This window comes from Lepidothrix coronata, unplaced genomic scaffold (assembly GCF_001604755.1).
Source record: "Lepidothrix coronata isolate B3197 unplaced genomic scaffold, Lepidothrix_coronata-1.0 Scaffold42, whole genome shotgun sequence".
NCBI classification, from domain to species: Eukaryota; Metazoa; Chordata; class Aves; order Passeriformes; family Pipridae; genus Lepidothrix; species Lepidothrix coronata.
In genome coordinates this window covers 1160706-1179308 of record NW_016690222.1, presented here as the reverse complement: position 1 = coordinate 1179308, position 18603 = coordinate 1160706, and the positions used below count along the sequence as shown (strand labels likewise).

The following is an 18603-nucleotide window of genomic DNA, read 5'->3' as shown; positions in this document are numbered from 1 at the left end:
AGGCTGAATATTGCTCCTGTTTTTAAAAAGCTTTTTATAAAACTACATTCCCTCCTAATACTTGACTTGCAAGCACTCTAAAGACACCATGTACAAAATTAAAAATAAACTTCCTCATTTTCCTACCACTGTTGCTTATCACTACCACAGTATACACAAGATTTTCTTTTTAAAGAAATCTGCTTATACAAGCATCTTCTTCTCGTGACAATGCCATTTGCAACACTTCTAAAGACTAAATATACATATACTTATATATATTTTTTCTAGTTCCCCTAACTTTTTGATTAATTTGTCACAGTCCTCAGTTCTGATACTGTGCAAAGACATTTAAACCCAATCTTTAATAAGAAAATGCTACAAAGAATGAGTTTGCTTTGCCAACGTGTCATAAAGAACCCAAACTTTTATCAGCAGTTTCACAGTGAAGATACATGCAATTACTGCAACTATTTACTGAAAACACACTTGCTAATTCTGTAACTATCAGTGACATACTGTGCTGGGTGCTGGCTGGTGCCAAGGCAGCTGCCGAAAGCTTCAAGTCCAAAAAGGGGAAAGGAGAGGATTAAAGTATCATTCCTATTTCCCAGAATAAAGTACTGTAAGTGAGCTAGTCACTTCCTGGGTAACAATTTTTTGGTGTTTATATGGTAAACTTCTGCAAAGTGAATTGTTGTTGGCATCACCAGAGTTTTCAAAGCAAAGGTACTTGCCAAAACGCAGCTTCACTGGAAGTATCGTTCACATAAACATGGAATGGAAAGTTATTAAGCAAAATGAACAGCTAATTTTGCTGTGATCATATCAGGAACACTGAGTATTTTCATTTAAACTTCAGAATCTGAGGCACAAAAGAGCACACAGTGATCACGGGAAACTTAGCAGCACGTAGAACAAAATCCTGGCTATAGTTCATGAAGGAATGGGGTTATTTTTGCCAACTGAAAAGAATAACATGTCTCCAATGCACACTGTTTTCACTAATGCTGTCAAAGAACTACATCTTTAGTTTGGATGTACATGGATAAATATGCACTTAGTGCTCAAACTCACACTCCTCTTTTTTCATTTCTTTTGCAGACAAAACAGCAAAAAACACAGTATAAAATTTAGCTTAAATTTTCTTCGTCAAAATAGTTCAATAGTTGGTTTTGTTTCTGAAATCCCTCTGCCCAGAAAACCACTTATGTAGCTAGGATGGATAGGATCAGCCAACACACATCTGCACAATAAGTAAGCAAAAGAAACTCAGCATTTCCAAGGATGTTCCCAATACTACATCACGTGAAAAGGAGATTCTGTCCCCAGTTACATATAATTCATAAACACTGTAATTTAGTATGCAGAAAAAAGTTCACAGGTTCACTGTTTGGTCACAGATGCTCATGAGGTATTTTGTAACCAGAGCTGTTCTTATGCCAAAAGCAGTTTACAGGCATCAGGAAATTTCCCCTCACCACCAATCATCAGATGCAATGTCAAGTCAAACTATGAAAGCTTTACATGTAACTTCTGAACACAGAAATATTGAGGAAATTGCCATTAGTAGACCAGAATCAAAAATAATAAATTTTGAGAAGCTTCTTTTCTACTCTAAAAAACTCAAGGTTTAAAATATGTGGACATTTTCTCCTGTTTTCTTCTATTTTCTCCTCTCTCCTTGTTTTGAAAACTTGCAGTGTATTGCTGATAGCCAAGATTGCTGCTTTATGTTAATTTTTCTACTAAGATGCTAAAAATGACAAAATATTAAAAATGTAGTTCCTAAACAATGGGATTTCAAAACTTCTATTTCAAAACTTCTTAAATTTTCAGAGTAAAACTGCAACATAAACCCCTTGAAAATACTGAAATTTCCTTCCAGTAATTAAAGATTTTTCTCAGTATATTTCTACCTTGTTTTCTAGCTAACGTAATATTCTGAATCAATAGTGATTTAATTCTGCACCAAATTCCCTTTCACTAACCTTAATTTTTTCTTCACTATGATACAAGCTACTTCTTGCAGACTTTTTCAGGAATTAAAAATGTAACACTTAATGACTTTAAAACTCATAATTCTTCAGTCAGCATGAACATGTCTTTTTGTCTGAAAAACATTACTCATGGACAGAACCTTTCCTAATTTAAATTCCAACTTATGTTTATATTTTAATTAAACTGGTATCTGTTCAAGCTACTGCTGAAGGAAGAGGATGTAATACAATGGTCTACATTATTATATATGGCATTATTAAAAAATACTACAAATTAACAAAACTTAATTTGTAGCATGGTACATTACTGAGTGCCTTCAAGTGCTTTAAAAGAAAAAAAAACAAATAATAGCACAACAGAGTATACACACCAAGTGCACAACGATTGATGGCTAAAAAAACAAGAGAGAAAATGTTTACTTCAGAACATCTAAAGTATCATCTGCACACCACTGATTCCATGGCTTCAAGCGACAGCCCGTCTATCTTTTGGAAAACTCAGAGCCACTATACATGACTTTGAGGGGCTGAGATGGTTGCCAGCAGATGGTCCAAAAGACAGAAGGGGTGACTGGCAGTGCAGACCTGGGGGGGTTCAGGGTTCCAAAACTTGCTTTCTTTGCCTTAAATCGCTCAAATGTGGTAACCAAGATAGGTTTCATAATTATTTTACAGTTTTAGGCAAATGATAATCTATTTACCAAATTAATAACAATGAAAAGGAACTTTCTTCCACATACATAACTAGAGCTTCTGAGATTTTTAGGCAGATCCTTCATTATTTTGAAATCAAAATATTATGTATAGATATACTAATAACAATAATCCTAGGTTACACTGGTAGGTATTCACTTAACTGTCATAGCAGTTGAATACTAAGGGACAAAAACCATGTTACAAGTTAATGAATTACTAAAACATATTAATTTTCACCTACATGCCCAACACCCTTATAAATCCATGGCACATCATGTATATGGAGTACTTCTGCATGAATAAACCCAATTTAGATAACATTAAATATCTTTTCATAGTCACATATGAGGTGAACTTCAGCTTCCCCTTATGCCAGCCCTCTGCTTACAGGGTTACCAAACTGATTTTCCACTACCAGCCTGAGTTCTCCACTCCTTCCATACTCTAACATTCTTCAAAGGACTTCTATTGAGTGCAAGACCACTCAGCCAGCTTTTGCAGTCTTTCAATCAGCCTTATTTTTATGTGTCTGACACTACCATGTTTCTCCTGGGAACATGAAATAATTTATGCAACTCATTCAAGAAGTGGAAAAAAGCAGGACTATGATTCCACTTTAGAAAGCTGTAAGTGGCTTCCCCACCTCATGGGGTGCTTCAGGGTGGCTGGACCCATCTGAGGGCAACAGATTGTCCTGTACTGACCTTTTCTCATTCCCAACAAAGACACTTGTTTCTAACAGATCCCTGCAATTAGTCATCAGTCATGGACAGATATTCTGCAGGACACAGTGTCAATCAGATATAAGGCTAGGGTAGGGAACTTATTACTGAATATGTTTTTTTAGGATTTTACATTACATTTCATACAGAACACTGCAAAATATTTCAAATTAGAGAATTTAGCTCATTTCTACCACACCACATCTCAAAAGGGGAGATAGGGAATATTCCTTCCCTTGTTTCCTCTTATGCTTGATCAGAGACTACGTAAAAATCATCTCAAGTGAACTGAGGGCCTCAGAGACTACACTACTTTTTAGAGGGGATAGAGAGTAGCACTTACCCTGCTGACTTCTTTAGGAGTTGATTCATCTAAAAGGAAACAAACCAAACAATTAGACACTCTGGGAAGTTTTTAGACTGAATGAAGAACAAGATAACAAATTTCAAACAATTTTTGCACCTTTTTACAAAACTTTTCTAACATGGTTCAATAAAGTGACTGAAATATCCTGAGACTGGCTTGCATTTACAGTCTTTTAAAAAATTCTTGAGTTAAAAATTCATTAAAATTAGGATAAAGTATTTATGAATTCTATCTTGACCTAGTAAAAATAAAAAATGTCATACATTTCAGAGGTCAGAGGCAAATTGGCACAGGCCAGCTAAATCCTACATTTATATTCCAATTCATTAAAGTAACTTAATACTGCATAGTCTGAGAAGTAAAAGCCTTTGCTACCAAATATATGCCACCAACATCCTAGGTATACAAAGAAGTTAGTGAGCAGACTTAGACCTTCTGCTCTGAAGATCAAAGATGCTATTCCTGCTGATTTTTTGGATGTGGAAAAAAAGTCTTGTAGCCATAAGAACAGAAGAATTGCAGTGATGTGATCTGGCATAACACATTAAAAGAAAAAAGAATTCAAGATTTTTTATTTATATATATATACACTATAATGTTTTATTCTTCAAATGCAAGCAGACTCTTGTGCATTTTTATAAGTTAAATAAACACAGATACAATAGCAGAGCACTAGTTCAAACATTGAGTAGTATTTCCAAAAATAAAGGGAAAGCAGCTATACAGCAAGAACGCATCTGCCACAGGAGGAGTTTCCAACTTTCAGTTTATCCACACCAAAAGTAGCTTAAACACACCTTTACAAACCTCCAGCTGGTTAGTTGTTCCTGAAAACACCAAGAGAACTATTTGTAACCTTTTATTTGATCCTAGGAATCAAATTACAATGCTTCGGAATCAAAATTAAGTCAGCAAATAGATTTAATCTCACAGAGAAATATCATATGTCTATATTTGCCAAAGGCTCTTCATATCTTGCCATTTAAGATGAACTTTTAAACAACAAAAGTAGAAAATAACATTTTCTAGAAAACACATTTAGTATATAATTTCTGATGAAAGAACTCTCTATAGTAATACAGATTTCTCCTCAAAATTGAGTGATGCCAAGAAAAACAATGTTCTTCAAATCCATGAGGAAATATTAGTCTCCTCTTAACACCAGTCAAATGATCTACCAGTAATTTACACACACAGAACAGAGATGTAACCTTAATTGAGCTATTTAAGGTAGTTTTGTTGCTTGCAGTGCAAGGTGCAGCACATACTCTGCCACATTCAGTGATGTTATCTTCCTGAAAGAACCAAATCTACAAATCAATTACAAGAACAGCCAAAGCTAGACTCAAAATCCATCTCCCCACTACCTGATTGCTGACACTGAGGGACAGAAAATGTGAACAACAGAAAATAGAGTGATGGCATGACACTTTCCCTGGAGTATACTCTCAGTTTTCAGTAACCAATGCATCAAACATTTCTTGAATCAGTGGTGATACTTTTCTGTTTAAAGGATGGGGTTTTCTTCCTCACATTTTTCCAGGGTAAGAGGGGTATTAGATTATGTTTGGCTTGTTATTAAACCTGAGTCATCAGCATTTCTAGTAATCTTCTTCAACTGGACCAAAATCAATTTATTGTAATATATCTAATATAAATGACTACCATCACAATTCTATGGCTGTCACACCATTGCAAGACATAACTGCCACTACAATTTCCAACGATAGACAGAGGACAGATTAAATGCACTAAATCTAAGACTTACTACACAGTATAAAAGTCTACATAACCTCTATTTGAGCTACCATAAAAAATATTTCAGTGTCGTTTTTTTCAGAAGAAAGATAAACACAGTGTTTATGAAGTTTGGTATTAGAACTCCACAGATGAGATTTGCAATTCAGAGAAAATGAACTGGTGGCAAAAATGGAAGATTTTTTTTAGGGGAAGAAGGAAAGCAAAAGTTGAGGGGCAGAAGGGGGGGAAAAAGTATCACATATTGTGTTAATCCATCTAGATACAAGTTATATTACTACACAATGATCTAGAAAATAATTTTCTATATTAGAAGAAACCAAAGGACTAAACAGCACACCTTTTTTTTCCCCAAGAGCAAAGGAAGATACATGATCCCATGAACCTGGAGTGAATCAAATTGCCTTCCTGGAGGTTCAGTCTTTAAGGCCAAGGTACACACCGAGTGATTGGATGCATGCACACCTCAGTGCTAGCTCCCATGGCACAGAGTATGATACTTCCCTTACGACTTACTTTCTGTGTGCTAAATAGAGGGAAAATCATTGGAATAGCAGCTTTTCCCACAAATTATAGCCAAGGTATAGGATTAGTTACTATATGAAAGCAACAGGGGATTTATGAAAAATACCCTCAATTTGCATACTCCTGTTTATTTAAAAGCCATTAATTCAGTTTGTTTAAAAGGTACAATCTCTTGACTGTAAATCAAGTTCCATCCCTGTAAAATATGAAGCTTTTAAAGAAACAGATTAGCCATTAAAATAAATTCATAGATATTAAGTACATTGATAAATAGCAGCTTACTGTATAACCAAATCTCACAGAAAAATTATGTGCTTGAATATAAAGGTCCCCATTTATGATGGCATGTTGCATGGGAAAACAGTCAGATAAGAGAAAGTGTCATATTAGTGTCTACAGGGATGGAAATAAACACCTGGGAGAAAGCAAGTGTTTGTGAATGAAACCATAAAAATGCTACAGACAGTAGAAATTTTCAGTTGGAGTTCACTTTTTTTTTAGACATCAAATACAATCAACCATGATACATGAATAAGTGTCACCCTCTCGATCCTGTTTTTTGATAGTATATTGCCATTCATACGCTAATTATTGGGGATACCTGATATCATTACTAACACAGACTAGTAGAAGAAACATATATTATTTAGTTCTGACCCTCTAAATATACTGACATTGCTCTTAATAGTTTCAAAAATAAAGTGATGAATTCTTGGAAAGAAATCACTATACACACATACATTAACTTGGCTATATGGCTCAGTCAAGGTTGTTGCAAGCTGTATTTTTAACATAACGATTCTCAGTGTGGCTTGATGCACACAGAGGTAGGCAGCCAACAGCAGAATGATGGTGGTAACTCAAGGGAGCACATAACTTGATCAAGAGGTGTCTTCCAGAAGCACTAGGCATGCATCAGTAATCTAGCAGAACACCCTGCTATAAACCCCATTGTGTTACTGTCTCGGTAATTTGAGCATAAACACACACTGATACCACAACTGGAAAAACGGGAAACTGCAGGGAAGGGGACTACATTTCAAAGGCTTCCCCCCTTCCAACTTGGCATGGTCTGTGATCTCCATACACTGTTTGCATACCAAAACTACTGCACCAGCAATGATGTTATTCCATTCCACAGTGAACTGGTTCAATCCACTAAATGTGCAAGAAATGGTTCACTTTCTAAACTTTCAAAACCAGGTAACTATCTCAGACCACAAGAATAAAGTTACACCTGTATCTTGACAACTTTGCAAACATTACTTTTTAAAAGCTCTCTTCAGAGATCAAAGCATCAGGAAGAGGCAATGAAGAATGAGGGGAGTTCCATGATAAGAGTTGTGGTTTAAGAACAAAATTACAATTTAACATACTTTAATACCTCAGCTTTACTATCTATACAATTCTACTTTACTACTTACACAATTCTAATTAACAACTGCATAGTACACTACAGATATTCATAATAGTCAGTATGGTAATTAAAGACAGTATCCATCTGGGAAAGCTTCCATACTAAACCAAGTCAAGATAGGAAGAAGCGGAAAAGAAGAAATGGAACAGACAGAAAAAAAATTCACAGAAGTTTGTCATTTGGCACAGTATAAATGGGGTCAGGTTTAGTTTGGTTTGAGGTTCTTTCTGTTGGGGTGTGTGTGAAGGGGTATTAAATTGCACAATTGTTCATTTAATATGAAAAAGAAAACCCAGATTGTATTTTGCACATTAAAAAAAACTCATTGCATACTTGCATTTCTATGCATGCATTTTAAAAAACAAAACAAAACAAAGGCAAATGAACTTTTGACAATTGCAAGATGCTAAGCCAGAGTAGTCACAAAGACAACTTTAATGCAAAGCAAGTTTTAACATCGCAGACATGATATTTTGATGCATTTACCAAGGAAGCAACAATTTGAATGCCCAATTAGCTTTATCACAGGAACGCTTTTGGAAAAACAGTATTGCACTTTCTCCCTGGTCTTAGGCTATTCTTTGTTCTGTGTACTTAAATACCAAGAAAGTTTATGATTGTGTTTTATATGGTAATTCACCTATTACTTCATATCCTATTCAGCACCACTGCTGAGTGATGAGAGCATTAAACATATTAGCTCATCTATCTTATCAGTCAACGAGGTGTAATCACCATTGTTTATTGCCAGAATGCAGCCACAAGACAATGGGCTGAAGAGCATGTATAAAAATTTAGCATTTTTTCATATGACCAGTTTACAGCTATACCTTTTTGCCTACATCTACCACTTTTCTGATATGCATTTCTGTTTGGCATTCAGTGCACTAACTGTTATAGTCAGCTTTCTTTAAAATTAATTACAGGTCTTGCAAACACGTTTGGTGAAGGAAGTCTCTCATCCACGATTTCAATATTACTCTTTTAAAACCAAACTTGATTTTCTCCTTATTTTTTTCTGTTCCAGAATCCTTCTGGTTGCCAAGTATAAGGTATCCTTAACGTTTACTGCAATCGATGTATCTAAGAAACAGCATTAGCTTTGGAGTACTATCTGTCCTCTCACTTTTGAATGGAGCTGTTCCTTCACTTTTAAATGTCTTTCAAATATACTGCACAAAATTTGAAGTTTTATTGTGTTCAGCAACTGGTTTCACTGAGAAGAGAAAAATTACATCTCTCTTGGCTCAAATACTACTCAGACATATACCTTAAGCAACTCCATTAAAATCAATAGAACTACTACAGCATGCATTGGAAACCAGAAATGCTTTTATGTATTAAATGACATGGCATTTCTGTTATATACAGTGATTCAGGGCTGAAGGAGATGATTAGAACATAACATGACTTGAAGCAGGTCCTACAAAGCTCCAATAACCTGGGAAGACCCCCTGGATCTTGTCCACTGCAAGACATTTGTATGTTTTAAAGACATGCATACTTTCTAGACCCTGCTGGGCCTCTTGGGTTTGGCTTGTTTATTCCTAGTCCAGGAATACCTCTTCACAACTGATAAACTGCCTGAAGAACTTTAAGGAAAGGCACTTCCTCCTCCTTCCCCAATATCCATATACAGTCCACATTCTACTGTAAACCCAGTGAGGCAAGGGATGGGATCACAGAGCTCAGTGACATGAAGTTCCCACCCCTGGCACGGAGCAAGGCTTCAAAGGTTTTTAGGCCCAAATAGGCCAAGAACTTTCAGCAGGTTTTCAGCTTCTGGGGTAGGAAATACTGCATATGCCTCAGTGACAGCAAGAAATAATAATCTTACGCATGTTGGGAAAAATATAATCTTTCACTTACCCTGTAGAAATAGAGCATCGGATACCAATGTTTTTAGTAAACTCTTTGCCTTTAATTATTTCTATTTTGTTCTCATCCCTATCTTTTTGATTACTATATTCTCACCTCTTTTCGTATAGAAACATGGAAAGTTTTTTTTACGGAAAAACATATCCATGTAATAAAATTGGAAGCTATAAGACTCTTTAGAAGTTGTTAAAAATTTTCAGATTCCATTGTTTATCTGCTACAGAGAATCGAAATTAGGACAAGAAGCTTTACAGCCCACCTGATTTTCTGCACCTCTGACTACACTGAAAACAAATGTCATGTTACTGCACTTAGCAGTAAAATCCTCAAAATCTTGCAGAAAAATCAGTACTGAGCAGTTTTCTTCTCTTTAGACCAGCTGACAAAAGAAACAAAAGAAAACACCCCAGAGGAAAAGTTTGCTAACGTCAACAAGGGTAAGGGATCATTAGAGCTTGAGATGATAGGTTACCACATGGGAGGGTGCAGTGATCCAGTGTGAAACATATTTACGTCAGGGGAATCATTTCAATCCCTCTGAAGAAACTGTATTGTCACTACAATATGCATACATTTGTATTAGAGATGTATTTTATTTACTTTATTCAGAAGACTGAAAACAGAAACTGAGAAAATGCCAAAAATAATCAAGATGAAGAAGAAAAAGTGACAGAATAAAATTTACAAATTAAGCCTTCTTGCTTTCAGGATATTTCAGCCGATTTTTCAGTAATCATAATCAAGCTCTCAGTGACTGTGTTGAATGTTACAGAATAATGATGTGCAGATAATTCAGGATTTTGGAGTCTTTGAAAAATGACACGTTACACTAACATGATGAACAGATCGAAATTAAGAAAAGATTGAACTATTTACTACTTATGAGTAGTAGGACTGTGAGTAAAACATTTTGCTTGCAATGAGAAGACTGTCAAAAAAATAAAATTATAACTTCAGTGAGTGGAAAGGAACAGAATATGTAACTACAAAATTATAGACAGTTCTCTATGAAAGATAATGACACCACCTTCTGAATTTCTGAACTACTCAGTTTTAGTCTAAAATGATTTTCTAATGACAGGTGACTATAATCCACAAGAATTATACAGGAAAAAAGTAATAAAAAATCTTTTTGGCTGTTGTACAACAACAACAAAAAAATCCAACATATTTTGGAGTTCAGTATTCTTATACTGACATTTCAAAAAGTGCCAAATTTTAACTCTCCCTAATAGCAGGTGCAGTATTAAAAATGCTAGGCCAGACTTAGAAAAGTTTTCAGGCAGGGATACATGCACTGTGATTTAAAAAAAATCTCCAAACAAGTCTGGTACCCAACTCCTAGAAATGAAAGGAAGTTAAATACCCCAACAATGAGTAGGCATGTTGATTTACCACTGCTGAACTGAGAATGGTAATTCACTAAGTTGTGGGGACCCAGCAACTTGTGATCCTATAACATGATATTAAGGCTCTGCAGTATGTGAAATAATTGATGAAGGTTATTTAACAGTGAGCTTATTAAAAAACTAGATAAAAGTGTGACAAATACAAGTTGTCCCTGGCTGAAAACAAGAATGTTCCCAATGAAGCTCTGTTTATATACCTCTGATTGGTCTTGTGTAAACCTTGAAGAATATTGTGACAGCCAACATCAGACACTTCAGCCCCAGAACACATTACAAAGTCATGCCACCTAACAGTCCACATGCATCAGGAATTATTGTCATTAAACAGCTTGACACATCAGCACCAAGATTACTCAGTCCTTTTATACAGAGTGGTTCCCCAAGAGATGCTACAAAAATTGAAAGGCAAGACCCAGTCCTCAGTGGACTGATTATTTTTGCATTTTTGAGTATACCTACCAGCACATCCTCATGCTCCACTATGTCAATGAATCTACTGCATACCAACTTTTAGTATAGAAATTTTGACACAGGCTTCGAACAGAGGACTGGCTGTACTATCAGACACAGGTAGTCATCCCATCATAAGAATCTAGCTGCTTGAAACACTCAACTATAAGCAAGGGAGGTGAATCACAGTATCTTAATTAGGAACATGAGAAAGACTTGGTGACAGAAATCGTCCCATCTTTAGAGGTTTCAACGCAAATGTGCCTCAGACACAGCCATACAGAGAAGAGATTACACTGGCAATTTCAGAAGGTATTCTATGCTAACAGTCCACCTGACAGATAGATATCAAGGGAAAATGAAAAAAAATGTAGAAATGTCCAAAAGTAAACCACACATTCAGATGTACAAGTTTAGAGTAAATGAAGAACTGGATGTGTTCATGCAAGACAAAATTACTTCCATGTGCTTTTTTTTTAATTTAACTAACAAAATCCTATGCAGATGGTAAATTAATTGAAATACTAATAAGAACTCAGAAAATATATAAAGAAATCAGCTGGGAAGCTAATAAACTACATCTAACACAGCAGTAAGAGAAAGTGGAAGCACCACTTCTGTTGGTGGAATAAAGGGAACCAGAGCCAACTGTACCTCTTCAGCACGGCTGAAGTTGCCACCTGCTGGGATAAGGAGCTGTGTCTATCTCCCAAATTGTCAATCTAAGAGAACTACTAATGATCGCATACTGAGAGCAGGCAACCAAGCGAGAAATCTATTCCTGCAAATATAAAAAGGGTAATTCATAATCTAAGTCCTTTCTCACCATGCCTTCAAAATAGTTTTGAAACAGTCACGATGGAGGAATCTCATAATTTGTCAGTTGCAGCATCATTCTTCCCAACTTCCTTCATCAGGCCTGCCACAGAGTTCTGTCAACACCAACACGAATTTCTTACATAAGCAAGTGTCATATAACTACCTGGAAGGGAAATTTGGAAAAACCTCCCCGTGACACAACTGCTCCTTAGACACTTCTTTACATTCTGCATCTACCTAGTTAAGGAACACTGGAGCTGTGTTAGTTAATCCAGTTGGGTCTCACATCTACTCAGGCATACATATAAGGCCATCTGATTTTTACATGCAGGACTAATTCATTCAGGAGCTACTAGGGCATCTGACCATTTCTAGACATCAGGCCACTTGTTTCGGCAACTAATCGCAGGAGTGAGATTAAACCTCAAAACAGTACGACAAAGAGAACAGCCTCATAACCACATAATAAGCTCGTGGTTAAATGTTAACACAATTAAATAAAGCAAGACTGAAAGTGGAAAGAAGAGCCAAAGAAAAGAGCTTCAAAACAGAGTTTTAAAAGGAGGATATACAGAGAGAGAGGGACAGAGATGCTAGGATGAGCAAGCAGCTCGGACAAAGACATCAGATGCTACTAATGGTGATGTACTCTACTGATGTACTTTACCTCTCTAGGATTACTTTACTTTCTGCCATGGTAGAAAACAAGTTCCAGTAAAAAGAAAAAAATAATAGTGCTTATTACAGATCAGAAAAACAAACCGCATATAACAAAAATCATACATGCAAATCACAAAGTAAGATTTGCAAAAAAAAAAAAATTCCTGTTGTTTGCAATATTGTTCATTGCCACTGTTAATGAAAAAACCCTGGAAACTTAAATCTTAAGCTTTAAAAATACAGCTGTCAAGAATAAAAAGGTAGTTGCTTCAATACGCTTTGCCATTTTCCATCAAGTGAACAGATGGCATTATTAAAATTCTAGTAGAATGAAGTATTTATAAGTTCATTAGACAACACTAACTATACAAAAAAAACCCAGTAATATTGCAAATAAATCTGTTGGATTCAAAATAGCATAAAAGTACAAATAAGGGTTATAAAATCACATTTATGAGTTAGTATATAAAAACAATAATGTTAAATGAAACAAAACAACATAAATGTATAAAAAACTCTATAAAATAGTAATTTATTTTCCAGGGTCACTTCCAAGTTACTCCATGCATTCTGAGCCTGAATTCTATAAAAAGGGCTTCAAGTTCAACAGTCTCTAAGACAGCTGAGAGGGAAAATACCTGTAACAATTACTTTTCTTTAAATGTATAAATGTGTATAAAATCCATACTATGATGTACAATAAGTAACAATGAAATTGCTCTAGAAATAATCCACACAGAAATGTAAGTCTTATTCACTGAGGTGATGTTCTCAGAAAATAAACAAAAGGTCAGCCAAATGCATCTAGCACACATCAGTGCTTTTAAATGCTGTGCCAGACTGGCTTGCTTATTTGATACCTGAGATGCTTTATTTGCTCTTCTCTTCACCATCTTGAATTATGAGCCTACACTGAATTCACTTTGAAATCACTGATTTGTAATTGGTTGCCTTCCTCTTTGTATTGTCTTTCTCAACCTGGTAAAGTGGTGTCTCTTTGTATTCTAATTTACTTGAAAAAGATGTAAATTCCTGTCACCTTAAAAATGTGCCAAAATGGATTTACTATAAAAAGAGATAGCTAGCACACTGAAATTCCAGTGTCCACTCCAAACTAATATATATCAGTTCCCATATGTGCTGATTTATTCAAATGTACACCACTTCTCTCTGCAACTTTCATCAGTACAATCTGTGACAACACTTAACTCCTTTAAGCACCCTGTCCTCTCTGAGCATATTTTATTGAGCCTAACAGTCATTCTTGGAAAGTCCTCACTTTGATACCTACATGGAAATTGATTCAAAGAAGGATGTGTACTATTTCAAAGCATGTGTTTTTCCCAGAGTTTAAAGACTTGTGTGGCACTTTTTCTTTTGATGGATCCATTAGCACAGGAGGACATCGACCTGTTGGAGTGAGTCCAGAGAAGAGCCACCAGGTTGCTTAGAGGGATGTATCACATTTCATATGAGAAAAGGTTAAGAGAATCATGATTTTTCAGCCTGTAAAACAGAAGGCTTTGGGGTGAGCCTTCCGGTACCCAAAGGAAGCCTGCAAGAAAGACGGAGAGAGGCTATTTACAAGAGCATGTAATGACAAGACAAGGGGGGAATAGCTTCAAACTGAAAGAGAGTAGATTGAGATTAGATATTAGGAAGAAATTCTTTACTGTGGAGGTGGTGAGGTGCTGGAACAGGTTACCCAGAGAAGCTGTAGATGTCACATTCCTGGAAGTGTTCAAGGTCATGTTGGATAGAGCTCTGAGCAACCTGGTCTAGTAGAAGGTGTCCCTGCCCATGGCAGGGGTTTGGAACCAGGTGATCTTTAAGGTCCACTCCAACCCAAACTGTTCTATGACTCTATTACGCAAACCTTTTACAGTATTTTATAAATGTGTGTCTATGACTTAATTAGCTACTGTTTATACAGTCTCAGATTAGAATATTTGAAACTCTTTCTTCCTGAAGAGATGAACCTATATAGAAAAGAATGGCAAGGTACAGGTCCACACCAGCAGAAACCAATTTAAGCCAAAACTGCCACCTCTGCGCTCTCTCCACTGTCTTGTGGCAGTCTACAGCTGCAGCAACTCAGTGAATTGCAGATATAATCTACAATTACATAGGTAAATGACCAATGCATGGGAAAGGCTGGATATACACACCCAGAAACAGAAGCTGAGGGCAGGCAGTGCAGGCTTAGTTTGACCACAGAGATATTTCCTGAGAACAAGAAGGTTCTGGCCAAACAAATACCCCACACAGGACCCACTGGCATCTCAGTTTCTTAGTGACTGGGTTATTTAAGACTAGTTGGTGCAGACTAAAAGAGCCTGAGATTCTGAAGATTGCTAGGGAGGTGCTGAAAATGCTCTTTGCTAAGATGATAGCTAATTATTTTTTTGAGTATAACAAGTTCCTTCGTATGTAATAGTTTAATATTTAATAAAACAAAACACAATTATGGCTTCCTTCAGGCTGGAGACAGAGGCACATTCTCTTAGTGAAACCTAACAGTTGCAGAGGTGTTTAGATTTAACAGGTTCTTCCATTCAAAGCATATGATGATCTACATCAACATTCATTTTTATTTATTAGTTTCCTTTAGTGTAGTACTGGAATGAATAAGAAGTTTTAATATGTTTTAGATAGCTGTACAGCATGCAGAGAAAGGTTTATGTAAGAATGCACACTATTCTCTTCAAATCTTGAAACACTTTCAACAGTCAAGACAAACATACCACTCATACCACTGAGTATACCTATTCTTTTGGTCCATCCTACATTTAAAAGATTTAGCATCCTTAGATGAGAAGATTTTAGGAACAGTTAAACAGGGAGGGGATTAAGATTGAAAATTATTGTTAGTTTCCTGTTTTGAATTACTGAGACAAATTTCAAGAAGAAAACAAACCTGGAGAGAAACTTGCTTTCACAGCACAATGACAGATTCCCTAACTTCATTCTGAAAGATGCCTGTGATTCCAATTATTACTGATTTACAATGTATAATTACCTTTAATACTTTTTTTTTCCATTAAAACTCCAGATATACTGAAGGAATACAAACCTACCCCCTAATTTACTTTTGTTTGCTTGCCTACTGTAGTACGGCAATGAAATTGGATAACGTATGCCTATAATATCAGTGACAACGTAAAAATGTGTTCAGTTCCAAGAAAAATCCCTGCTACAAACTACAATTTTTTTGAAGACGCTTTAGGAAAGAAATGCATCTATTATGTTTCAGTTTTGTCTTGGGAGAAATATGACCTACATGGCTAGAGAAAATTTATTCTCATTAATATCTAATACAAAAGATAACAGTAAAATAAAAAGCTATGGCTCAACGCTGTAAATAGGTGGATGCATCCTACTGTGCAGCAGTAAGTAGAAAATAATGGCTGGCTTTCCAGCAGAAAGTCTTGGCAGTCAGCCATGTGGTGAAGACTGGGTTCTGTCCCCAAATACAAATTCATTTTGGCAAAATATTGGGAGGTTGTTTGGAGTTTGATCATTTAGTAATTATCAAAACAAGCAAAAAATCCTTATTAAGTGCTTTAACTGTTCTGGTTTGAAATATTATCATTCACTAGACTTATCTCTTGTTCCACACATCATTTAGCTAGTGTTCTTTAATTAGACATAAAAAGGAGTTTCCATAAACTTAAAACAAGCATATAACTGCATGCATTCTTTTAGAAACTCTAGGTCGCCGGTTTAAGTTGTCAGCTAATATTAATATAAATAGGGCTTACTACTAAAATTGCAAATTGTTATATTCTTGAAAATATGTTTTCTTTAAGCCCAAAGAAACCCAGGCTCTGTAGCATCCTATCTGATGGAAATGAAAATCATCAAGAAAATGGAAAAGAACAAATACTACATATGTGTTTGAATGCATGGGGTCCTAATTAGTTGAACAGGGTGAGTCTCTCAGCCTGTTTTTGTCCTTTTCTCATCTGTCCTGTGCTTCCCCAAAGGGCTCCAGTTTCAGTACACAGGGGAAAGAAAGAAACCACTAGATAAACTGGCTTCATATTCCTATCTTTACTGGTAACACAGCCAAGGATGTTTACAAAAAGCATGGGTGGGATAAGCAGGTAAGATGTTTTCTAAGCTTTTCTACTGACAGAGCAGCTCAGTTTTTCATGTATTTTGCCACAATATCTTCAAAACACTAATCTTTAGAGCAGTAATTTTACCACTAATCCCAGTAGTGAAAAATCTGTAAGATTCTGAATTCGTTCAAGGACTCAATAAGGTGAGGATCTGTAAATAATCTAGGACAGTTTTTCGGATATGAGTTCTGTATGAACAGTAGGAGTAAATACTTCGGTACTGATAATTTTTTAAACATAACTATTCTTTGCATACAATATCTTTTCTGCCAAAGTCACTTGGACTTCATCTTTAGATGGGTTCTAGGAGCAAAACAACAGGAGCTTTGTATCAGCAACACAAAGAAAAGCACCACTGTTCAGCATGTATTTTCCTGCAGCATTTCAACTGGTAAGGAATTCCAGATATCTTTTCTATGAAAAAATATATTCTGCTTTTGCATTAATTTAGACTTTTCTATTAGAATTAATGAAATGGACTGGAGCTATGTGATTTTTTTCCTGTCTATATGGATACCAGTATTTGGAACTCAACATCCACTTTGTGCAACCACTAAAAGGAAAATTTGCAAAGATTAAAGGTGTCAAATGAAATACATTTAGTTAAATACAAGCTCTCTTCCAACTAATCTGAGGTATTTTCAAAACAGAAGTCAGACTGAGATGATAACAGGATTACTGAAAGGTCAGAACTGAAATTCAATACTCTTCTTTAGATTCCTAATCTATTTCCTCAAGTAAACAAAAGAGTTACCAAGCCAATTTCCACTGATTCCTCCTCCAGGTTTGGATCCTGGACATGTTTTAAAAACATTTGCAAAACCCAAGGTGATATCTGATACAAATATCACAAAAGAGGCCCTGGTAAGAATGAAGAAATGCCTGTCCTTCTTTTACTTTATTCTCCTTATGAAAATGTGTGTCCTTGTCACCACAGCAAAGGTTTTCCTTAAACTTTTGAGAAGCACAGATGAAGTCTCAAGGATATGTAAATTGTAACGACAGCAGGCCTTATTAAAGACTTTTTTCTAAGAGGTAAAAGTGGAGTCAGAACTCCCCAAACTTTTATTAAATGATGTCAGAAAGCCCCTGACTGCCTAGCTCTGAGACAAATTTCACCTAACTACTGTACAAAAGAGGTTTCTGTTTCTGTATGTTTAAGAAAATCCATCTTCAGAAAGAGTCCTGAAGGACAGACAACTGTGTCTGAGGGGTTTGGACATATTACAAGAGAGAGAACCTTAAGACCAAGGGAAATCATTCCACCACTGTGACATATAAAAAGAAATGGAAGACCTTGGAATGAAAACCTACTAAAACTGCATATCTCCCAATGATCTTAGAACTAAGAAATATATTAATATATGCCTAAAAAACAACAAGCCTAGGGAGGTAAAGAAAATTAAGTACCACCAGGCTTTATTTTGCCTAGTTATCAAAAGGCAAACAAGGTACAAATACCAATTAGATGATGGTGACCTAAGCAGGTGTTGATTTCTATGCCTGAAGAGATCTACATAGAGATAATTGCTCAGAAAAAGCCAATAATTTCTTAACAGTCTGTAGAAGAGAGTGCTCTTCAAAAACTCAACTAATAAATTCAGCAGTTGAGACAACTTCCAGATAAAATATTGTGTTATTTGAAATAAGTCTTTATTTTAAGATGCGTCACAAAAATAAAGGAAAAAAGTATACCCAAGTACTAAGATACATTTATCCAAAATTTTATGCCCATTTATTAAGAATGAAGAAAAGCTAAAGCAAATATCTTCTCTCCCTTTAACTAGATTTACAAGGGG

General features: G+C 35.8%; 1 protein-coding gene across 1 annotated transcript in view; it reads right to left on the bottom strand.

Annotated features, from left to right (window-relative positions):
* The window catches only part of PDE10A (phosphodiesterase 10A), a 174384-nt gene that overhangs the window by 67401 nt on the left and 88380 nt on the right, over positions 1-18603 (bottom strand). The window contains 1 exon segment of the mRNA XM_017813754.1: positions 3741-3769. Within this exon segment, the coding sequence (XP_017669243.1) occupies positions 3741-3769 (29 nt within the window).